General features: G+C 34.0%; 2 protein-coding genes across 2 annotated transcripts in view; one reads left to right on the forward strand and one right to left on the reverse strand.

Moving 5' to 3' along the window:
- LOC117121057 (band 7 protein AGAP004871-like) overlaps positions 1 to 4,911 on the reverse strand; it is a gene marked incomplete in the record, with an annotated part of 33,731 nt that extends 28,820 nt beyond the window's left edge. Inside the window, 1 exon segment of the mRNA XM_033266150.1 lies at positions 4,754 to 4,911. Within this exon segment, the coding sequence (XP_033122041.1) occupies positions 4,754 to 4,832 (79 nt within the window).
- Positions 4,912 to 7,335: 2,424 nt separating this feature from the next.
- LOC117121072 (outer dense fiber protein 2-like) lies at positions 7,336 to 23,787 on the forward strand. Its single transcript, XM_033266171.1, has 17 exons — positions 7,336 to 7,466; positions 8,640 to 8,781; positions 9,170 to 9,295; positions 12,594 to 12,755; positions 16,506 to 16,693; positions 16,833 to 16,962; positions 17,405 to 17,536; positions 17,739 to 18,118; positions 18,368 to 18,547; positions 18,987 to 19,122; positions 19,448 to 19,558; positions 19,690 to 19,794; positions 20,344 to 20,502; positions 21,021 to 21,121; positions 21,573 to 21,654; positions 22,537 to 22,743; positions 23,203 to 23,787. The coding sequence occupies exons 1-17, from the start codon at positions 7,351 to 7,353 to the stop codon at positions 23,380 to 23,382; spliced, it is 2,637 nt and encodes an 878-aa protein (XP_033122062.1). The 5' UTR covers positions 7,336 to 7,350; the 3' UTR covers positions 23,383 to 23,787.
- Positions 23,788 to 26,438: the final 2,651 nt, after the last annotated feature.

The following is a 26,438-nucleotide window of genomic DNA, read 5'->3' on the forward strand; positions in this document are numbered from 1 at the left end:
GGGGGGGGGGGGGAGAGGGAGTGAAAAAGCAAGCAAATGTAGGCTGGGGCCTGGCAAGCCACCTAAGGTCCAGCAGTTGAGCCCTTTGTGTGGTGAAAAGGGCAAGGACTCCTTGAATATATAGCACTTTTATGAAACTTGAGGCGGCTTGATTAATTTTGACTATCTACTGTAGCATGGTAATTTTCCAAGCTCTACAAGAACATTTGGTGCTGCACTGTACATATCTATTTCGAAGACTGACAGCTACGATTTGCTATTAATTACTCCATGTAATAATAATTACTCCGAAAAAAGAAATCAGAAATACCGGGTTAGTGACCAGCGGAGGATAGGTTTCCACCATAGTTTAAGACTTTATGTAAAGTGCCTAGAGAGATCTGTGATCCATTATGCGCTACAAAATATACGGTTTTATTATCACTAATTTAAAATTATTATGCTGCAATGATATCAATAATTAAACTGATAGAAAATAATCACAGAAGATAACACGCAAGTTTATATTTGTGTTACAGCAGTCTGTGAATAACCCAAAGCTTTACTGAAAAGTAATAGAAATATATGGAAATTTGAGTGTAGTAAACAAACTGTGACTTGTAAGCAACCTCTCTGCATCTAATTTTGTGGATAGGAAAAGGCTTGGACAGCATTGTGGGTATAAACGTTTAATTGATAGATACAGGTGTGATTTGTGATGTGAAACACTATTTGGCAATGGGTTTATGTACTTAAAATAAAAAGTAATCTTATCATAACAATTTTTAGTAAGTTAAATTACTTAAATCTAAAAAGTCTACTCGAATGAAAAGAGGCATTTAGCATCAAGATACTGTAACACTGTAAATATTTTACTTTTAATCAAAAACATTAACTAATATTCACATGACAGAAGACTTTACTCTATGTTAAATATTTTGCTAAATTTGTCGCAAACACAACTAAATAAAAAACATTTGGTACAAACGATATACAGAAAGTGAATATAGGTGCGATGCCAAAGTATGAGATAAGCAATGCCCTGTTACCATGAGAACAGATCGTTGCTAAACATCTCGGGAACTGTACAAGGATTACGGTCTGAATAAAAGTTACCAAAAAATGAAATACAGGCATTCTTGTTGTCTGTGTTTTTAGCGATTGGTATTTTTACAATGCAATGCATTTTCATGACTGACATACTGTATCCTTGCAGATACCCTTGGTACCATTTGTTAATATTTAGTATAATTCTGTCATGTGAATGGAATAAGACTTTAAGATAATAAACATGTGTTGAATGACTTCCTGCTTCTGTTTGTTTTGCATCTGAGTACTTGTTTGTAAATTGGAAGTAAGCTCCATGTTTGTACCGAGTAAAAAATTAATTCTCTTCAAAAGTTATTAAGAAATGAAGGGTGGGAGCCCATTTTTTTGCTGTTATTTTATTTCAACAGACCAACAGCGAATCATCGCCACTAACAGGCTGGTAAAATATATAAAATTTAAATATATCAAATATATAGACGAAAGAGTACAAAAATCTCACCTATTCAAATGATTAATAATAATAGAACGAATATAGACAAACTATTGTGAAAAATGTCAATATTGGAGGTTAAAATAAGAGAATTATATTGAAGAGAAAGTCTAGAAATAAAACTACGTTTACAGACATCAATTCTACAAAAGGGGACATTAAAGGTAGTACAGGAACGAAGACTTCTAGAATTAACATGCAAACCAAACAGATGTACAAGATCACAACTAAAGTATGAGTTAACACATTTATAGAGAAAAACCATATCGTGAAATAAAAATCTATTCCTAGGACACATTAATTTACAAGGGCGATTAAAACATTTTTCAAAAAACCTAATAAACTTAAGATGCATCCTATCGATGCGAATTAACTGAGATTCGGATGCAGAACTAAAAATAACACAGCAATATTCAAAATGAGAAGTAACTAAAAACAATATCAATAATGGCACCAGGGCTATTTATTTTCTCTGCAATGTCTCCAAATGAACCCAAGCATTCTGTTTCCCTTACTGTACGAATAAGATGATCAATATGTTTACAAAAAATTGGAAAAAAAATAAAATAGGAAAATGATCTAATATTGTTCTTGCCTACCTAAATAATTTTATTTAAAATACAAGAAATAAAATTATAATCAACAGTTATTACTATAAAAAGGGTGCTTAATAAAAATGATACTTTGATAAAACAAGGGGTTTTTGTTAACCGGGGCTTTTTTTAACCGTGATGTGACATTGAATGATTTGATTTCCTAATGACACTGGTATAAATGCAGACCAAACATACTGACTGCGGTAAACAAAATCACACAAAATTTAGTTTTACAGTACTGGCCAAATAAGGAATTGTTATCAATTTACAATTAGATCAAAACAATTTGATTTTCACTGAATTATGAATTTACTGTACTAAATAATTAATTTGATTAGATTGCCAGTCAAGCTAGGCCAAATAAAAATAATCGCTAGTTCCACGTCCGCAAATTTTGGAGCCTTGTGAAAGAATTTACTATTCGCTATTTTTAAAAAGAGCAATCATTATCATTATCATTCATCATTATTATGAAAATAATGATGATCTGAAAGATTGTTGTCAAAGCCTAAGAAGTGGAAACCTAAATGGCAGAATAAATTTGGGTTTACTATATATTTTAATTGCCAATCACCTAAAAAAGGGGACTGCAAGCAGCTCTATATAGGTCACATAATTAATAATGAGCACCATTCAAATTGAATTGATTAATTAAAAGCAGGGAAGCAATCCCAGAGAGTGAATTAAGGCAAACATTTTTGTTAAATCTAATTATCCTTACTAATACTATACTGTATGAAAATAATATACCATGTAAATGTAAAACTACAGTTCTCCAGTTATAACAAATCATTTGTAATTGGATAGTCTAGTAGGCATAATGGCCATAGTACATACCCTGTAGTAACCAACAGGTGTCTTTATGCGTAATTAAATTTAATTTATTCATCAAAATTCAAAGAAATACTGTAAAATAGCTCTCCATGAAAACTAAGAATGAAGGCAATCCAATGCAAATCAAATTTTTTACCAACAGTACAGCACATAAAAAGAAAATACAGCCTAATGCAAGGGGAACCTAAACTGTAACCTACCTAACCAAGCATGTACAAACTAAGTACCAAGAAAGAAAGCAAACAAATCAATGAACAAGGTTAAACTGGGGTGGGAAAAATGGTGTAATGGATTGTCATTTAGTGACGAACCCAGAACTTGTTCACCGAGATGGCATGAGTGGCAACCATTCAAGGATCTGCTATGGTCTGAAGTGGGCAAAACACATTGTTGAGAGAAAATATTTTGGACATTTTTTTATTTCTGGTTTTAAAATGTCTTGAAAAGTCTTGGCTTTGAAAAGTTTGAGTGTCAAAACGGCTGGTTTTCAAAACGTCCGGATTTTGACTACTCAACCATGAGAAAGTATCTTCGGGTTCACAAAATGTCTGGGTTGATAAATTTTTATCACCCAGTTTAGATTGTTAAAAAGTGCACTATAATTCAAATGTAATTTTGTAGTGGAGAACATTTAAAAAAAAAAATTGTATTCTTCTTTTCCATAGCAGCTCTATTGACTGTGTCCCACACACACACGCGGCCTATCCTTCATCATTTCCGTAGGCCTATCTATTTTCTAACAAAATGCATTACTGTATGTGGAATCATTATGACCTCTGCCAAGGAGGTTATGTATTTACTGCTGTAAGTCTGTCTGTTAGTAACATTATGCAAAACCTAATGAATGGGTCATCATAAAAATTAGAGGAATAGTTCACAAAATATTTGAAGGAAGACACCATTCAATTTTGGACAAAAATGGAAAGGACAATGTCAAGGTCACAGAAATTCAATTTGTTTACCCTAAGCACATAATTAAAAGAAAATAATGGAATGGCCCCATCATACATGGAATGACTACTGTTCAGTATTAAGGCACAGGGTGGCGGTATGCACTATATGAATTGACTGCTCTAGTTTAATATTAAGTTATATTATTTATTTTTTTAATTTATTCTTTATTGATCTTCCAGTAGCAGCCAAAAGGCTGAATTTACAAATTACTGTACATTTACGTTAAAAAATTACAGAGCTATTAAAAAACATTAAAACTGGAAAACATTAAAAATAAATTTGTAGGTAAGAAATACATATATTATTATAAAGAATTAAATTGTTATATTCATAATTGATAATTGATATATATTATATCAATTCATTAGTTTAAATAAATTTAAAATTAAATGTCACATTTTACACAACTGCTGAAAGAAGCCTTGTACAATATGTATATTGCGAGCACAGTCTGAAACAAGCTTGAAGCAACAATTGTGTTGTGGATCAAAACAAAATGATGAAAAAGCTATAAAAAAAAAACTGTGTGCAACAACAGACACAAGACATTCATTAGTTAGCCTATGATGAGTATGATAACTTACAATTACACTAGGCCTAGCCAAGTTAGGGGTCTAATTAGGGCCTAGCTAAGTTATCCCCACACCCCCACCCCATAGCTAGCTTAGCCTAGGGTAGACCTAGTAGTGGCCTAGAGAGTAGGCCTTATCCTCTCCTACTTATCCTTACCTACCTAGGCCTATATGCCCGCCGGGGAATAACTCCCTGGTGCCATTGGTAGCCCAGATTTAGTCAGGCAAGCTTGGGCCTAGGCTGAATAATATGGTTAGGCTATTAAAAAGATACGTACCTCCAATTATTTCAGCCCGATCGTCATTTTTTGGAGAATTTTCCATGCCGGAAACTTTGGGTTTTACCGTATTTGACATGTAAAAGGACCAACACACAGAACTAGACAACCAAGCGAACTTTGTTTGAATGCCCTCCTTTCCCTTTTCACACAACGTCCTTTCGTCACTGGACCAATATGGAACGCTAAAAGGGCAAACTTTATTTTTCCAAAGCTGATGTTATATGGGAGGGGGAAGGGAGACATCAATATGGGGTGGGGACTTGAAAATTCAAAAATGTTTTAAGTAACTAGATCAAATAAGTTACAACTTAAATACAAAATAAAACACAGATCTATATAATTAATTTTCTCTTATTTACAGACATTTTATACAAAAATCGTTAGATTACCAGCAGTTTATACAAATATAGGTGAAAGTTTATAGTTATATCCGGTGGTGAGAATTCAGTATTCAATATAATTTATTGTTATTTGTAAAATTCATTTTACATAGAAATAAAATTTCAAGAGTCCACTCATCAATAAATAACAGAATTGTTTGGCCTTCATATTACTTTTCAATTGAAAATAATAATCTATTTAAATAGGCCTATATAAAGTGTAATGTGCATCGTAGCTAGATCAGGCTCATAGGTCTATGCATTTTTGAGGTGCAGAGAATTTTAGTCCGGAAGCTAGAAATTGGTTCTTTGTAGCCAAACAATCATTTCGTTCTTTTCATTATGGAGGTAACTGACGGCATTTTATTATAAATGTATATTGTATTCTAGCCTATTTCATTTTATTATTGTATTGGTAATGACTGTATTTGTACATTGTGGCAATCACCACCGTCACAGAGAGAGTTGCCTTAGTGTTGTTTCTGAGTACAGTACTTCTATTTGGTCTTATTAAATACTGTACTATGTCAATGGAAATACCCACCACAAAACAATTTAATTAGACCAAATACATGGCACTACAGGATCATTGCATGAACTCAAAGAAATGTTTTACCCTGGTTTTACTTCCTCGTTTTATTTAATTCGATATGTCGACCTATGGTGTTTAATAGGGAAGCTGGAAGGAACATCAACAAAATGAGACACCGGTTCGAATTAGACGTACTTCTAATAATGTTTCATAAAGCTTGGATAATTAGATATAGTAGCAAAACGTTCTATAGTTTTCTATGAGCCCTGCTCGTACACCTCAATGGAATTTTTTTTTGCCCGGAGCCAAACCCCTGTATGTACCCTTTGCACACGGTCAACAAACGGCCCAACAAGGTGATTATGTTATTCATTCACTTAACAATAAGTTGGGTCTTCTTACAAAATCTTATTTTGTTGCCAATAATGAAGCTGTCACGCCAAGTGCCATACCTGACTGCTAGACCAGGAAGCATATTAGTATATCACTGATTCAATCCAGCCAGACAAAATGTCACTGACTGTAGGCTACGCCACACACACAAACTACTGTTGGTATCACAGATTCATCCAGACAGATCACTTACCCAATGCCGTAGCCAGAATTTCAAGCAGTGCGGGACAATATCAGTGGACCCACTTTACGCATATAAATTAATTGTATAAAATGTGGACCCATTTTCTTAAAAGTTGACCAATTTTACGCAAAAACATGAAAATCTGGACCCATTTTCTTAAAATTGTACCCATTTTAAGATAAATATGAGAAATCTGGACCCATTTTTCAATAAAGCGGTCTCATTTTATACATAAAATTGCATAATTTGAACCCATTTTTCAAAATGTAGACCCATCTTTGTGGACCCATTAGATAATTGTGTGGGACTGATTCGGGACTGTCCCAACTGTCCCAGTAGCTGGCTACGGCACCACCACCCCTTCCCATCTCAGTGACAATTTTAACATAGTGTAGTGGAGGATATTTTAAAAACGACGCGTGGTTGTGAATGCAAAAATACTACTGAAAAGTTTAATTATTCATATAATATTTGACTCGCTTTATAAAATGTTTAAAATTTATCAATTAATAATTCGACATACTGGAACCGAACGTGACAAGACAACGTGTCAGACAGGCGATTTGAATGCATTATGTTTCTCAGCGTTTTGTTCCAGATTAAAAATATATCAATAAACAAATTAATTACAGATAAATACAATAGGCCAGATTCGTAAATTAATCAATTCTACATCATGATATATTAAGCCATTGTGATTTTTGGAGTTCGTAGCTTACGAAACGGCCAAGGTTAAACAATAACCTTGAAGTTTGAAAACAGTTAATGCCCACACGTCACGGTTTTCGTCATTAACTAGGCCTAACTACTACTACCGTATAAAAACCAACTATCTGAGTAAACTCGATCATTTTGGTTTCAACGACTCTTGCAAGACTTATTTCTGGTAAGCAAAATTACAAATTCTAAAATAGCACAGTCCACCCTCATCGAACCTCCAGTTTAACTTCCTACATGGACATCTTTGGAGGATCCAGTTGTTGCTGCAGTACAAATAAAATGTAACTTTCATTTTCGGCGTTATTGCCGCAACCAATTTAGCACTGTTGGCGTACCATATAGACAAAATAACTTTGTTATTGGTCGTTAGGATTTTCGACAACCAATGAAATCGCTCAATTTCGCGTCACATTTAAAAAGATGGGACGTAAACAAAAAGCCGAGTCAATTCACGGAGCGAAGGTTTGCAGACTGTGGAGGTCAACTAAATTTATTCTTCTTGTAAGTAGCCCGAAGTATGATTATAATATTTTACTTCTTTGTAATATCAATTATAGTTATATATATTGAGTACCATGTTTAAAACTTCATTAACCGAACTATATAGTGAATATACACGAAAGTACGTAGCTCAACTCACCTCGGCCTGGCTAGGCCTAGGCCTAGAAAAGTAGTAGGCCCAGGCTAGGCTAGGCCTAGCTAGTGTAGCGGTGGTGATCACTGGTGTTATATTCCTACCTAGGCCTAGGCCTATAATTCTAGTTTAAGCCACTAAATACGCATGTCTTCACACAAAAGTCTGGACCTATCTAGGCTAGGCCCTAGGCGTAGTGAGTGCAAACACAACACGAATAAAACATATAGCTGCGCATCTAAATATATAATTTGCAACCAGTTGCAGCCACAGCGTTACCTGCACATGATAGCCTAGTCTAGTTGACGGTGGTTGTGCAGTAGCTGACAGATGCAGATACAGATAATAATGACATTTTGGACCTTGATTGAGTCTTTCTTAGCCATTAAGAAAAATACTTTACACAGGTTTATAATCTTCTATAGAAAAATTAAGTTTGTTTTTATGATGATTTAATATTTTATATATGTTAATGTGAATCCCTATTCTTTCACATTAATACCAATTTTCTTAATTATTTCTAAATGTTTATATTTAATATAGTTTACTAAAATTTTATAAATGATTGATTTTTTACGTATGATGATTTTTATTTTTAAATGTTAAAATAAAGATATTTGAACAATAATCGCCTAATTGTTCCCATAACTTAATTTTCAATTCCTCATTACTCAAGCTTCATCCCAAAAACTCAATTAAATTTACAAAAACACCAATATTTGCTCATCACATAATGCAAGTTATAGCTTATTGACAGCATTAAAAAAAAATCATGTATTTATGCTGCATTACCTTTTGAAAAATTTAAGCAAGATTTTACTCAGGGCCACAAAGTGCTGGAGAACAGATTTGGTGATACTAGTTCCTTTGCTGTTTTTTTTCTAGCGTCTCCTGTTTTAAAATATTGTTTTGGTGTAGATTTTGTGTTTTTACGTTAACAGCAGACTATTGCACAGGCCAGCAGGAAAGGCAATCAAAGAATACTTAACAATAGATATTGAAAAAAGAATTAGACCTAATATGATACATTTTTATTCCAGTTTATTTGTTTTGAAAATGACAATTGAGAGAGGGGCAGGAAACGCATCACCTCCGCTACACGTTCATGTAGATAAGACTACACCAGTTCATGTACATGTCAAAAAGACAGGAAAGAAGTCAGCTACAGCAACAGCTGTTGAAGTAACGTTTTTTCTTTTTGAATTTTAATGAATTTATTTGTGTCTTGAGTCTATTGAATTATTCATTATAAAAATTTTGTTATGAATTCTACTTTTTAAATTCAATGAGTTTGGTTAGTTTAAGAATATCTTAAATTATTATTTGCATTTTATCAATAATATCAACATATATATTAACAGTTGTTTGAGATATATAGACATGGTTATTTATGGCAGTTCCATATTTCACACCTCATTTTAAGTGAACAAATTATATAATTTAATTTTTGGACTTATCAAGAATATGAACAAATTCTGTTAAAAGTTTTAAATGTTTGACCTACTTTTGCATTTGTTTACATTTTGACTTCAAATAAGCTGTTAATTCTTTTATCAATGGATTGTTGTAGGATCGTCTGCATTCTACTAAATCACGTCTAGGCAAGTACACTTCAGGAAATGTAAGGACATCAACGAAGGGGCCATGGGTACCTGCCCCCGGCAGGAGTACCAAAGCAAAACCAATGTTTTGGGAGGTAAGGCATGAAGAGGATACTTTCTATACCACCAGGACACTTTACTAAGGATGCAACCATATGTGGCAAAGATAAGCCAAACCAGTCACTCGTCGCAAAAATCAATTTTGAGTTATTAATATAGGGTTAGAGAGTAGAATAAGAGCTATACAATGGTAAAAAAAGCATTCAAATCCGACATTTCCTTATGAAGTTACAAGCATCTAAGCATACAGCTGTTTAAAGAACAATATATGAGAAATCAGTCTTCAAAGTTTATGATTTCAGGCATTTCCCATGTAGAAACTATCATAAAATCATTAAAAAGTGTTGTTTTAACATTGAAATTGGGAAAAATTACAGCACAGCATGATGTATAGATACATAAACCTTAGTTTAGTGAAATAAAATAAATTAAAAAAAATTTTACATTCTAGCATGTTTTTGCTATTTTCTCTGAAACACAATTTGCGACGAGTGACTGGTTTGGCTTGTCTTTGCCACATATAGAGATATTAGAGAGCTTTCCTTATCTCATTTTTTGTGTATGACCTCACTAGTTTAGGCCTGGTTTTAGTGTTCTCGGACTCGCAACCCAAGATCAGCTGCTGGATCCCAGGTGATAAATCAAGAACCAGAAACTGAATGTATTTGCAACATTTCAATGAAATTTTATTATATTGTATATATACTACCTTGAGAAAATCATCATACCAGTAATTAATACTGATTGCAAATTCACTCGAAATTTTACATAATCAGTGTATTTCGTCCTAGGCTGGACCATTCAATTAGCCACGGCTTAAGCATGTGCCGCGGCCGTAGCAACAAGCTTTGCAGCCACCAGTGGTTTGGTTCTAGGAGGAATGCAAGACGGGATAGCGAAAGCTCACTAATTTTTTAACAAGACCAAGAAATTTTCTTGGCGGATTGGTTCTCGAATAAGATAGCGAAAGCTCTATGTTAGTGTACATAGAAGTTATCTATGACGCTAAATCTGCATTCACATTGAATCCAGACCGTAATTTGCATGCCAGCCTCCCTATTCTTAAACACTGATTCAATTTTCTTATTGGTTTGTTAAGCCTTCCTATCAGAAAATTTGCATTTGGTGTGAATGTACCTTTAGTGTGCCCTTTAAGCAGGTGCGGATCCAATGAGGAGGCACGCCCACCCTGTTTTGCCACAGAAGTTTTTAATTTCAATGCATATCAATGTTATGTATTGAAATAAGAAAAAAGAATACAATACAAAATGTTTAAATATTTTGTAATACTGTATGTAGGCCTAACAATACCATTTATTGGCATATCCAAGAGGGTGCTCAAAGTGACTGAGACCTCCATTCAGAGGTTAAAAAAAAATAAATAAATGAAGTTATTGATTGGCAAGAATGGTACAGTTTCACTGTTCAGACAGCATAACACTACTGATGATGTCTTATTAGAAAACTAGTGTAGGTGATATTTTCGTTCCTATGGACTATCAATACACGGGCGGGCGGACCTCTGATCTCTACCATAAAAATAATTATTATTATAGAGATCAGTGAGGTGGATGGTGCATATTTAATACAATCAATTTTCTTTTTTACCCCCAAGCGCAAAAAATCCTGCACATACAATTAATTCGGTACCACTATTTCGGTACACTGTTCACCATACAGATTGCAGATTAAAATTTATCAACTATGAGAGTGCTATTTCTGGCCATCTAGAGGTGCCGCAATCATAAATTTTCTTACCTCAGCCCCAACCATGGTGGGGCTGAAGTGGCATAGATCTTCTATCTGTGAAATTTCCTCCCTGAGCCCCCTCTATTTCCAATTTTTGGATCACCACTATATAATTTTTGTGTTTGTTTTAGGGAAATATTAATGATTACCAGTATCACTTGTTGTTGTATTAATTATTTAGTGATAGTGGTGATGATAATATTGATAGTCATAACAATAATAAGCATATATTGGTGTCATATTTTGTTGAAATTACCTCTATCAAAGTACTAACATGAGTAAAAATGCATTCAAATATGTCCTTACTGGGAACCCTACATTGCTACAGCACAACCTACTAGTATTTTGACAATGTTGTGCCCCCTCCCCTGTTTGGAAAAATCTGGATCCACTCTTGTTAAGCCTTGTTATAAAGCTGATGAAGCCATAATTGAAATTTGTGTCAATATACATAAATTGAACTCAGGATTCCTGGATTGGTAGGCAAGCACCCATCAAAGTACAGCTCCTTTTCTTGCAGAAATTACAGATTCAAATTTAATTGTAAAATATTAAAACATATTTAAAAAATGTCTTAGTAAGATATACTCAATAAAATACATATTTATAATAAATACAGTTTAGAACACACAATATTAAATATGCACAGACCTATCTAAGAAATTCCTTATTACTGTATATAGATGGTCCTATTGCACTTCCTTAGTCTTACCCATTTATGTATAATCCTGCCTGGTCTATGGTCTGTAACTGATACTGCCATTTAGCAAATGGGGTTTATTGACAATATTATTGAGTAAAGTTTAATATGGCAGCCTTATAGCTGTGAAATTTCCTTGACATTAGTGCCAAGGATGGCATTACCTTTCAATTATGTATGATGTGTTAAAATCATACAATTTTAAACTGAAACATGAACATTTATATATTTGTAAACAAAAACTATACATTTATGTTAATATTATGTAATATGCTATTGGTTAACAATTTTAGAAATGGAAGTGTAAATAGGTTCATAAATGTTAGCAATACCAACTTAGAAAAAAAATCCAATTATAGTATAGACTACTTTTGGGACCGGGGTTTTCATGGTCTTTAGCAGCTTTGGTGTTGCTGAATATTGAAGATAAAAGACAGACATTCATTGGGGGGTCTTACCTCTTTATTTAGAGGTGGTCTTTAATTGAGGGGAGACCTGTATTGTACAAAATTGAAAAATTTGTTCACCAAGCCTCTGACACTGCAAAAATTGATTGCAATGCAAAAATTCTTTTCGGACTCGATTTAAATGGTGTCGCAAAACAAATGACAGTCGGGATCGTTTTTGTGTAGAAACTTGAAATTTGTATCTTGACTTTCTTATGTTTCTGACCACTGAATGAATTCACAAATTAAGATCTAAGGCTACTATAAAAGAAGAAATGCATTGATACCATGTTCTCTCGGCTTCACCTGAAGTACAGTACTGCTTGTTTTATTGATTATTCCATATACTTCTGTTACTCCAATTACATACAGTACCAAGGTAGGTTTGAAAACTAAATCTGTGCCTGTTTTTCACATACCTTGTATTATTCTTTATAGAGTGGGAGTCATCGGTTAGAACTAGGTCCACCTGAACAAGATACAGTTTACTCAACTCTGCGTGTGGAAGACTTGGACTCCGACACGGATGATGATAAGTATAGGCTGTATGAGAAAAAGATAGACAGCCTGATGACAGAGGTTGGCCAGCTGAAAACAGAGGTGAAAATCTTGTATAGTTACTGACCTTTCAGAATGCCAATTGGCCAATCAGAACAGGACAAGGAACATGCGCTTGTTCCGCGCATACACATTAATGTTGTCCTACAGATGCGCATGTTAACATATGTTTAGTTTTGTGGGACCTTAGCCTGTCTCTTATACACATCTCTAGTATTTTGACAATGTTGTGCCCCCTCCCCTGTTTGGAAAAATCTGGATCCACTCTTGTTAAGCCTTGTTATAAAGCTGATGAAGCCATAATTGAAATTTGTGTCAATGTACATAAATTGAACTCAGGATTCCTGGATTGGTAGGCAAGCACCCATCAAAGTACAGCTCCTTTTCTTGCAGAAATTACAGATTCAACTTTAATTGTAAAATATTAAAACATATTTAAAAAATGTCTTAGTAAGATATACTCAATAAAATACATATTTATAATAAATACAGTTTAGAACACACAATATTAAATATGCACAGACCTATCTAAGAAATTCCTTATTACCTGTAGCTTTATTGCAGTAGTAAATTCGCATGTTACAGACGATCCGCACAAAAAGATGAATATAATTTTTATAATCTAAAATTTGTATGTCGCGTATATGACGACCCCCCTGTTTTTTTATTCTAAGTTGCTATCTTCAGCCTTGTCTTATACACGGGTATATATGGCAATAATGCAATGTCCAAGGGGCGTGGCTTAACAGAGAGATCCATTTACCATTAAGATAAAAAATTATGGATTTATTGCACATCTAAAAATAGGCCATATGTGTGCTTTGATGCCATTGAGTTCATTAGACTTGAAAATGTTGTCTCATGCATGACCAGAGGTGTTCCCCAGGAGCAGAGAAGGTGGTAAAATTTTTATTAAGTTAGACTCAAATTAGAACGAGCAATTTGTTTTTTGCCATATAACATCTCTTAAATTGGCTGGTAATTTTTATTACTGTACTGGTCTGTCTAATTGGATTGATAACTTAATTGATGTCTTTAAATATTAGCAATTCGATTGGGATTTTTTTGATGTGTTCTATACTACAATCAGTGTATTTTATACCAATGCTTACTACTGTAGAATATGCTCAATACATTGACACAACTAACACTTCAAGTTATCATGATCAATGCCTTGTAACTTTTTAAACCAGTGCATAGGTAAATATTATTATCATAAGCCTTTGCTCTGTGGCTATAAACAAACACATATCTTTACCAATCTTCCATGGCATTGCTCTAAACCAACATGGGTAAATACCATTACTATAATCTGTGCCTTTAAATCAACACTTGTAGATATTACATATAGAGACCTAGAGTATTCTGCAACTGTAAATATAATTATTAATCATTACAAATGCCTTAGCACTGTTGGCTTTAAATGCAGCACATTCAGTAGGTTCATATTATAATAACCAAATAGTACAACACATAGGTATCTAAGAAAGTATAATACATACTCCAAGTATTGAAATACATGCCATCGTGTTGGGATTCAATATTTCGACATTAATTATGTCATCATCACCTTATACTTTCTTATCTGAGATTAATCAGTGGACCTTTCGACATAGGTATCTATCATTACTAATTGCGTAGCACATTTAGTAGTTCAATGTAATAACAAATCTGTTTCTATGACATTACACCAACAGATAGAGGTATTATTAATGTGTAGATATTATGACTAGTGTCAAAGCAATGTTGCTTCATCCCAACACATAGGTAGATCAATATGATTACCATTGACACTGTGAGCAATTACCAATGCCTTGGCATTGTTACAGTACTTTAAAACCAATGCTTATTACATTAACGAAATGTCATGATCAATACCATTCTGTTCATGAATATAAAGCAATACCAATGATATGTAGATGTAATCTTTTAATATTACTTTAAGAAATGTATATGATCCATCTATAAGTTATTTTTTGTGGTTAATAATTGGTGGTTTAGGATGGCTGTCCTTGAAAAGTGTATCATTAGAACTTGTTCATGATTATAACTGAGTTACCGTATTGCTTGTGAACATGGAGGGGATGATAGATATCTGTCAACATGCTTTAAATATATTCCATAAGATTTATTGTCCTTTTTCATTTTCTGTTGAAAACAAATTCTCTTATGTGTTCCTAGCTAGACTTCTAGCATTACTGTATCTGCACTGCTATTTTTTCATTATCAGTACACTTTGTTTTGCATGACTAGAAAATGATGTGAGTTATGGTAATACAGTAATACTAAATTTAATAAGTAAATCAATCAATCAATCATCTTATCTATCGTGATAAAAATATGCTATCTAAACTTAAATACTAATCACATTGAGTCTATGCATAACAACTATTCATATTCCAATTTACTGTCATGCAAACATTGCAAGAATTCATGAAAATCGGCAAAGAATAATATCACCCTTGATTAATTATGAATAATGCGAATGACTAGTGAAAAAATCAATGAAGCAGTCCGAAAAATAAGTTATTGATATTGGCAGAGAACAATAGCTCATTTAATATATTATTCATGTATGAAAGGCAGTGTGGGAAAAACCAATAACCACTATTGGGAGTAAATTGATTGAGTGGATCGCCAGTAGTGGGCATTTAATTATTCTGAAATAAAAGCTTCTTCATAAGAATTATAATCTGTGCCATCACCATACATACAGAATTTGCTGTTTGTGGCAGTGTACAGCTTTTTTACTTTCTTTTTTTAAATGTTAGTTTAGTTGGATTGGCTTATGACTTGAGAAACACTGTGAGTACATATTTGGGTGGCAATTTTTGCTCCATAAATTGCTGACAGTCTGTTTGGTAATAGTTTTTTAGTTCATTGGTTACTCTTTGATTTTGTCATTCTGTTTGGTAGTCCTTTGATATGGATTTAGAAAGTATTTAATCTTAGAGATAACCTTTGGGTGGTGTCATAAGGTTTGCTTTGGCTGTGGATATACAAAAGTATTTTATAGATATTCAATTATTGTTGTTACAATACTGTCAATTGGTTATGTCATAATGACACTTTTTCCTCAGGATGTCTTCTTAACAGCTGGTTACTACATTTAAAATATGTTCTGAAGGTTTTAGTAAGATATTTTTGGCACTGTTTAAGCACATTTGGAATCAATAGATGCTTCAATACCATATGTGAGGTCTCACTACAAAATGAGTCTCATCGTTAGAAAATATAAAAATGAGTTAATATTACATTTTGGTAGATAACATTATAAGCTTTAATTTGGTCTTTGAATGGCTTCCCTAGGATAAATAGATTTAGAGATGTTAGCATTTAAAGTTGTGTATGAGAACCAGGTTTGAGAAAATTGGCCTCAAAGATAAACTAACCTGTAAAAATAATAGGACTAGAATTACAAAATATGAGAAGAGAACACTGTTTTATTAAAAAAATTCACTTAAAAAGTACACAATCATAAAATATAAGTATCAAGTTATTCAAAAACATTAAAATCAAAATTTTGTATAAATGTTGCCTTTGACCTATTTTGGTGAATATCTCAATATGATTTCACCAACGATGCGTCTCATTTCATGGTGAGACCTCACATATAACCTGATACATATCTGTATTGATGAAAATACTTTTGATAATTTTTCCTCGTTTTTAAAATTTATGTTTCTGCTGTCTTTGATTATATTCCTGAATTTATGCACATTTTTTCAGAAGCAATGAAGTGAATTTGTTTTTGTATTTATTACTGTGTAATTACAAATTTTGGTTTTGCAGCGTCAACTAGAGAAGACAAAACGTGAAGCTTCCCGAGCGAGGGAGGAGTTGATGCTATCAAAGAAACTGATAGAGGATCAAGAGGAAGAGATCTTGGACTACAAGCAAGAGCTGCACACTTCGGAGCGACAGAGCAAAACATTACAAAATGCAGTGGAGAGAATGGAAGATGAAATAAACCTATCAAGGTAGGTTCTTAAGCTCTGTCTACACTATAACATGCTGATAAATGGAAAAATCCCAGATTAAATATGTTAAGACTTTTATATTATTCATTCTGCCTTTTAAAAAATGGTTAAATGTTTGTTGTTGTGTATGCTGAAATAGGACAGAAAAGGATTTTGTGAGATCAGAGCGTGACCGTTTGATGAAGCAACTTGTTGAGGTTGAGATGGATGCAGGAGCTGCTGTTAAACAGTTGAATGAACTCAGGAAGACAGTTCACAGGCTCAAAGAGGTATAGTTTTTAGATAATCTAATTTTTTTTTAATTTCTAATCAGTATTTTCTAAAATAAAATAAAGTCACTTCAACATATCCTTTTAAACACTGTAGTGCAGTCAAAATTAACAAAATTGTTGGACTACTGAGGAAAATGTTATTTATTAAGATTATTAACAATCGTCTATAATGCATGTTGTAAAAAACATAAGTGAAGTCAAAATAGCTATATGAAGAATTGCAAAAACTAAACAAAGACAATGATCAATGGTCATCTGCTGAGGTGTAACAGTTATGAAAAATCAATTACTTACAGTTTGGTAAAATTACATTTTGTTTTTCAATTGAATTTTACTTCTAGACTATTTATTGTTATGAAAATAAAATTACTAAACAGTTACAGTATAATACATGGACACTGCCAAACAATATTGATACCAACTGCTTTTATTTATAAAGGAGAAAAGAATGTCATCACATGACGGAAAAGTTTTGACAAAACAGCGGGATCTTTTGCTAGACAAGCTCAAAGATTTTGAGAACACCAACAGAGTCTTAAGGAAGATGTTGCGAGACCATCACAGAAAAGAGGTATACTGGCATTTTACTCATAACAATAAGTTTATTAATTCAATGGTTATTGCTAAAATAAATTAATTTGTCTCAGTAATGTTTATTTTGTGTGCATTTATAATTATCATTATTATTAGTGGTGTAAATAAATGTGGTGAAATTTTAAATAAAAATGATAATTATTGAATTGCGGACGATTGGATGTTAAATTTTTCAACAGGCCTCAAGTGAGCAGGATGACGTGCAGAGGGATTTATTACTCAAGAAGCTGACGGAATCAGATACCATCAACCAGCGGCTACGTCTATCAATACTAGACAAAGATAGTGAAATAGAATCCTTGAAAGCAATGCTGGATGCAGAAAGAGGACAAACCAACACAATGCAGGATCTTCAGTCTTCTCTAGAATCCACCAGAGCTCATCTGCAAAACCAGCTGCGGAAGAGAGAAGCTGACTGCAATCGGATGGCAGTCCAGATAAGGAACATTGAGAACCAGCTAGAGCAGGAGAAACTAGAAGTAGACCATTTGCAGGGACTGCTAAGTAGTGCAAAAGAGAAAGCTATTGCAGATAAAGAGGCTCTTAAGAAAGCCACAAGGTAAATTTACTCATTTTATCCATTGTGCTGTAATAGACCTTAGTACAATGGAGTTTTGTGCCATGTGATGTTATATTTTCACCAGGAAATTGAATCAATGCAATAAGTGAAAGTGATCTGGCCCATTTCCTCTTTTACAACGGGTTATAAAACTTTAAATGAAGAAAACAGCCACCAAATTGTAAGCAGTAAAATGTAATGACCATTATAAAATTCATTCTCATTCAATGTACTTTTCTTCTATCTCAGAATTCAGAAACAAAGAGCCACCAGAAGTGAAGATGCCGTGGAACAGCTGAATGCTCAAGTACTGGAGAGAGAGACACAGATTGCTGATGGCCTGAGCATGATGGAGCAGTGGAAGGCAAAGGCTATGAAACTGGAACGTGAAAAGACTCATATAATCCATGAAAATGAATCACTTGCACAGTAAGAACTGAGTGCTATTGAACAACATATTAATGATGTACAGGGTATTGTCACTAATTTTATTGGTATAAGTTCATAGTGAGTTTCATCAGGAATGATGAGTAAACTGGGACATGTTGATGTCATTGTGAGGCCCATGTGTGATTATTTTCATAATATCTTAACAACATCAAGTTTATTTTTCTGGGGCAAAAAATCAACTTTGAATAGCTCATTACAAAAAATGTCCTTCTGACCAATCAGCAACAATCTAGCACACCTGTATGCGTGAACTCAGTCGATCTAGCTAGCACAGTAGCTATACTGTGATGCACTATCACGTCTTGATGCCCTTTGTGTCATCGCAAATGTAAACAAAACAGTATTTGTACACTATTGCAGGTCATGTTATGCATCATAGATAATTAGCATATTAAATATTCAAATTTTCAATTCCTAGACGTATAGAAGACCTCCAGAGCTCTTTGCAGGAGTCAGAATCAATTGTACGAGCAACCCAGGATACCCTTAATGCACAGGTTACCAATAAGTCAGCCGAAGTTACAAGTGTTAAGCTTGAAAATGAGAGACTTAAGGTGAGATACTAATCATTGGAACTAATAATGCCAGTGGAATAGGCTGGTTTCGGTCAGGGCAAGGGAGTGCAAAAATTAAATGAGAATGTTGTCCTAAACCCAATTCCAATGAAAAATTAATGGTCATATTTAGTATTTTAACTCACTTAGTGGAACTAATTTTCCACCATGGGTGGGGAGATGGGCGAGTCACAGCCTAGGCCCATGAATGTAGAATAAAATGAGTTCCAATCATCCTTAATACTGGAATATATATGGAATACTCCTGAATTGTTAAATTAATTTAAGTTAATAATGATATTTGTGCGCCTTCATCTCTTTACAGGTAACTCTGGCAACAGTTGAGGACAAACTCAATGTTGCTAACTCTGAGATTGACCAGCTTAAGTCCAGTATACACCAATATGAAACATTGATGTCTGAACAAAAAAGCCAGGTAAGTCTGTTATGTCGAAATCTGACTCTCCTTAATAAAAACTCATTCATCAGACATTATTCAAGTCTATATTATATTTATGATTGTTATTATTATTTTTATTAATATTATTTAATTATTGTCTGCTTTAGATGACGAAGTCTCAGAGAGAAGCTGCAGATGTTAAATTCCGTCTGGAAAGGGAAGAGAGAGAGAAGTCACGCATTCTAGATGAAAGTAGTACCCATATGGAAAGGGTGTGTTATGCTCTCTAAAGTTTATAAGATATTCAGAGTTAAAATGTAGTTTACATATAATATCAATGGAGTCGCATTTGTTTATATAAATATTGTACCATCAATATCACACCAAGGATACATTCCTAACTGTAACTTCACTTTTTGAATGACAAACACAATGCTTTAATTGCATTTTTGAGCTTTTCTTAGACTTTGCTACAGATGAAACTAAAATAAAACATATAACTGCTTTTTTTTTATCGGATAAGTTATTATAAACTTTTAAGTAACTTTTACAGATGAAAAGTTAGTTTTCAATGATGTACTGATGTGTAGTATAAACATTCATATAGCACCTGGACCAGGGCAAGATTTTTCCTAAAGTGTACATGGGGCCATAATCCTATTCTTTTCTACTTTCCTCTATTTCAAAGCAAAGTTAAGTAACTTTTAATTTAAATTAAGTATGAATTATATAGCACACATAATCAAAAGTGTTGGAGATTAAGACAGGTAGCAACTGGTGCCTGAAGAAAAATGTAATTGAGATTTACATTATGTCTGCAGGTTCGTTCTCGACTTGAGCAGCAACTGGATGACCTTCAACCTTTACCTGAAATGTTACGATCCTCAGAACAGCGTCTCTTAGCAGCAACAAACCGACTTGCGGAACAAGAGAAACGATCATCCGAACAGGCCAGTGCCATCACTGACATGACTGTGAAGGTAGGTTTCACAAGCATTGTAGTCTTTTCTACTAGGAATTGAAAAGTCTTACAAATAATGTAGGCCTACATAATATAAATAAATGAATACCTAGGCCAATGTACTGTATAAATAACTGGACAATATGCTATGTAAGTACTTACCACTGCTAAATAAGCCACACTGCTTATTTAGCAGTGGTGGCTCTATAAATTTGCCGACAGGGGTCCAAACCGAGGGGGCCGACTGAAAGCTTCGGTCAGGGTCCCAGAATAAAAGTCCCTGGTAGGGTTGTTGGGGAGAGTTTTTGTGGCTCAGTATGGACGAAATTGTGTTTTTAGAACAAAATATTAGGGATTGGCAATCTAAATTACATTATTTGGATAAGCAAATTATTAATTTTGGTCTAACGATCCTGTTGTGGTGACGGACGACAGGGGGACCAAGCCTGCCCGACGGGAGGGCAACATAAATATGTACATACGTGGACCAAATACATTTACAGTTAAATTGACTGAAATTTTTTGATTGATTGACAGATGGATCAGCAGAGGGAGCAGATAGAGACGATGCGAGAGAAGTGGCACATGGCTCAAGATGAGTGTCGTACCCTAAAATCTCAGCTTGAACCGCTTGAAAGGTACACTTTCAAACAAAAGATCTGAAACGCACACACTTCCTTATAGCACCAGCCTAACCTAATGTACTATGTAACAGTCTCTCTTTGTAGTGGAGATATGCATAATGGGGGGTTTTTTTTCAGAATTTTAGATAGTACATCAGTCTGTGTTTAATGTGGTATTAAATCCAATTACTGTACATAAAAATAAAATTGTAGGAACATACAAATAAATACAACTACAGCCTTTATTATATGCATTATTACTACTGTGATGTTGCAATTCTAACTGCATTTTAGAACCTACTCTGCCAGCCTCCTAGCAGTAGCGGTGCTTCCTACGCGTGTGACTGCTATATTGTCTGCCTCCCACCTCCTTCAAGACATCTAGTTCATTTTCTATATTCTTGAAAATAATTTTAAAAATCAATTATTGTTTTATATGTAACAATACAATTGATGCATTTTACAGAAAGGTTCGTGAATTTGAAGTGGAGAATCGTGATATGCATGGTGTTTTGGCCAAGAGAGAGGAAACCATCCATCAAAACCAGGTTTGTTCACTCATTTGCACATTCACCTGTTAAATTGGGCAGGGAGAGGGGGGGTGGGGCACAACATTTTCAGAATAGATAAGTGAGTAGCATTTATTTCAATACATAATATTGATATGCATTGAAATTTTAAAATTTAATGGTAAAACAACGGGGGAGGGGGGGAGCCCCTCTACTGGATCCGCACCTGTGTTCAATGCTATTTTACAGAGTCCTGCTACAATCACTGATTAACATTACTATCATTTCAGTACACAGTGAGATTTGTTTTCTGTTTCTATATCACAGTTTAACAGTTCTCTAATTGCTATGGATCAGCAGAGGGAATCCCCAGTCATTTAATGGATTTGCCACGTAGGATAGTGAATAAGTTCACTGATTGGCATATCCTTGGTGCTCGTGCCTAAAGAAATTTAATATTGATAAAGTTCATTATATATTTACCTTGTTTTCCAATGTTTCTTACATTTTCCATCCTATTTTATGTTTTTTAATCAGTAACCTAAATTATTTGTTTCATGTCTTAGGGTAGACTTGCCAAAAGTCTCTAATTTATTGATTTTTCCTAGTATTTAACTAATTTTGGAGCACGCCAGCAGCATCGGTTTATGTCGAGAAACTTGTTTAAAATTGTTGAATTTGGATGCAAATTAGAATCCCAGAAAAAGTATAGTATGGAACGTCATGCAAATAAGTAATATGGAATGCCACTGGTGCAAAAAAAGATTTGTTTTTAATAGTTTTCACTGATTACGACAAAATTAGGGACTGGAAACCAGTCTAGTCTTAGGAATGCATGGCTTTATCCGATCCTAGATTTTATTATTTCTAATTGATGATACAAAATAAACTTTTTTATAAACTTTATTGTTGTGCTTTCAGCTTGAACTTGAGGATAAAAACAGAGAGCTGATGAGCCTAACAAGACAACTAGAACAAGCTATCAGCGACAATCGCCGTGTGGAGGAAGACTCGCGTGAGAAGTCAATTGCACGAGAACGTAATTGGCACGCCCGAATCGTAGAACTAGAGTCTCAGTTGAGTAGAAGTAAAACAGAAGCAGTTCAACTTCGCCGGGCCAAGGAGGAGGTGAGTTTTGTGCATTACAGAATTTGTGAATTGCAAATTTTTTTTTTTTAAATGGTTTGACTTATAGCCTCCTCCCCATCCTTTTAATGGACCATTCCGCTTAAGCCTCACTCCTTGGATATTGTTGCTAATGTCTCACAAAACAATAGTGTAAACGTACGTAACCATGCAGGTTTGTGGGACAAGGCATGTTCGTAGGGCACGCATATTCCAGGGGCGGATCCAGAGATGTCCAAAAGTGGGGCCAATCGAGGTAACACTTTGTTTTCTAGACGCCTAGAAATAACCACTGAGGCTAATTTTTTTTATTTTCCAAAAGAGGATGGGAGGGTAGCGGGCGCGCCCCTGTATTCCCAGCCGTGTTTTGATTAGTCAGTTGTTAAGTTTGATTGACACTCAAGAAAGATCCATTATCTGCGAGTTGTAAAATTGTTGTTTTTTTTTTGTTTTTTTTTTTAGGGTGAGCGCAAGTTCAATTCCAGACTACATGACCTGAAGGATCGTCTTGAACAATCTCACAGTACCAACCGTAGCATGCAGAACTACGTCCAGTTCCTCAAGAGCTCTTATTCCAACGTTTTCGGTGATACCTCTCTGACTTCCTCCCCATATCGTGCACGATCACCATTACACACCTGATATCAAACAACGCCCTCGCCAAATCTCCTTATTGAATGAGCATTAAATAAGATTTAAGGATTAGTTTTAACAATTACTGTTATTCAATCTCGAATTGAATTAACAAAATAATGATACCTTATTGTTGGTATACACTCTATGCACTGTTTTATATATAAATTGATATATTTTTTGTTTTAAATGCTGTAATAAAACAATGGGGTAATCAACTTTTTAATTGTTTATCAGTATTTTTATAATTTTAATAGTTTTAAAGAATAATAATGCTTTGTGAAGATAAATTGATAATGTGTATTAATAAGTATTCTTATCAAAAGAATAACTGAATTCCTCATGTTTATTAACTTTGTTGTTATTTCAACATTGGCTGATTGAGTACAATAAAGGTTCACCATGTACAATCAATGTGTTTCATTTAATTTTATTTACGATGATTATTAATCACTTTGACATTACTGATGTGACATGGAATAAGCAGATTTATTATTACTAAATACTGTACAATTAACAATTACTTCTTTGGTCACAAAATCATCTGTAAATTGTATGTCGCCCTCTACGATTTTAGAAATTATGTCCTGTATATTTCATATTAATCTACATTACTGTAATACAGTAACATACAATTACCAGGGAGAACATACAAAACGCACAGAAGAAAATGTGACAATGAATGGAACAATTTTACGTTGTATTTAAATTACCAGCCAATTTAAAGATATGCAATGCCGGCTTACAGCCTCCACTGAACAGTACTTAGGCCTATGAGACAAAAATCGTTTTATTTTTCAATTTTGGCTAATTAATAATTACGTAATAATTAATGTACGTGTTCATTAGTGGTTTACATTGTGTATACTATAGAGGAATAATAACTTGGTTCCCTTCTTTGAAAAGAACATAGAACAGTATAGACCGATTAGACTAGGCTATAAAATCATAAAAATTACCATCCACGACTCATTAGCTTTTTAATATGCGTGTTCTAATTTATTTGTTTTAAACAGTTTCCTACTTTCGCTTTTGTTCGTAACGGTGGGACACTTGTTACTTGTATTGTTAACTGCCTTCTGTCTTGGGAACCTCATTGACTAATCACATAAATTTTGCTCAAGAGCAAGAGACAACCCGGCCAGCATATTCTGTGCTCTACAATAGTTCATAGGCCTATGCTGTATATATTTAATAAACTTATTATTTTTAATGACCTTAACGACCCTGAACCTTTCTATAGTACCAAGACCATAGTTGCTCGCACGCAATTTTTTAATCAGACAATTTTGATAAACCTATAGTCCTACCAATCTGTCGTATGATTTATTAGTCTTCATGAATATATCAAATATATCAAAGGAAAATTGACTAGCTATACTCCCTTTTTAAGTGATTTATTGCTAGCACCTCGCACTACCAGACCCATGGCGCGATGAATTGCTATCTTTGGGAATTAATATTGCAAACACGAGCACGTAGGCCAAAATGTATTCCTGCTAGTACAACAACTCGACGATAATATACTGTAACATTAATTGAAAGCAGACTTCCAAACATGACTTATGAAAAACGCCCTCAATACTAAATAATTTCACTCTTTTTAACTTCTGGTTTTTTATACGTCTATTTCTATGATGCCGACACTATTAATTTCATATTCCCCTTGCAAAATTATTGCACTGTTATCCGTAAGTGTTGTCCCTGTTGCGTGTTATTCTTGTGTCAATAAAGTATCACTACCCTTCCGTCACTAATGAACTAGCTACAGAAATCCGTAAATGAACTCACGATAATTGGAAAAGGAAGTGGCCACAAATTAACTTCAAATCTTAACCTGTAAAACCATATTTACAAAAAACACGTGACGATGATCATAATTGAAATAAAAGGTTGATGGGATTGCAATGAAAGAGCTAGGTATGTAGGCCTATGGGTATTTAGTTTATTGAGGAGAAAACACCTTTAAATAGGCCTTCATCTTTATTGAGGGTCATTTCTTCAAATACTGTGTAGGTATTTTATAAGTACAGTAATAATAAACAAAAAGACCCGGCCTTTCATTTGTCAAATCGCCTCGAATATGGTACACTGAATTCATGATAGAAGAGATAACACAATAAGAGGAATGGCAGGAAGGATTGGTAAATTACTGTATGTTTATTGATGTGAGATCTTTACACCTACCGAACATTATATACCTAAAAAAAAATCAAAAATTGTTGAGCCACATTATATAGGGCCTGTATTATATATTAGACCTAAGATCGTTCTGGACTGCTAATGCCTACTGTTTGCATTGAACTAAACAACATGTAGGCCTATAAATAAATTAAAATTTAGAAAGAGAAAATATTTTCTCACCAATTAACAGACGAACAATTGATCGCCAATTAATGCGCACATATACTCACTAATTCTTTATTGTCCATTCATATAAAACATAAATGTAATTTGAACTTATATATTACCGTTTTTATACGTTTTATTATCCATTAACTGGGTTGGTAATCAAATTAAAGCTTTTCGTAGTGAAAAGTCTGTAAATCAGTGAAAACTGAATTGTTTCGAAGCTGTATTGCTTTCAAAGTTGATAACTTATTCTGTTTTCCTTTACCCTGGGAAACATAATCAATTTACCTCCATGATCAATCTAAGCATTGTTTCATGTGGGTTGTCTAATACACAGGTGCATGAGTGTGAAAGAATTAGGTGTTCCAATCGGATTTTAATTCACAACAAAGATTCAATGTTTTAGTCGGTTACTTGAAGGCGTCTGCATAGACAGCAGAATGTTCCGGGTTCGAATCCTGATTGGGGACCTATTTTTTTGACACTCGCAGATTCCTCTTCTTTAACGTTTAAAAATGTATTTATATATATTTACAGCATTACGGGAAATCGATTTAGAGTTTATCTCTTTCAATATATAATAAAGCCAAACGAGGTAATCCTAAAATATTATGTACATTTTAAAAGTCAAGGAAGAGCAAACGGGATTGAAAACCGGGAACTTCTGCTGTCTAGCAGCTAATCCCTCACACTCTTGCGCAGCGTGGTTGGAC

Source organism: Anneissia japonica, unplaced genomic scaffold (assembly GCF_011630105.1).
Source record: "Anneissia japonica isolate Jap-2015-1 unplaced genomic scaffold, ASM1163010v1 scaffold1606_len605190_cov180, whole genome shotgun sequence".
Lineage (NCBI taxonomy): Eukaryota > Metazoa > Echinodermata > Crinoidea > Comatulida > Comatulidae > Anneissia > Anneissia japonica.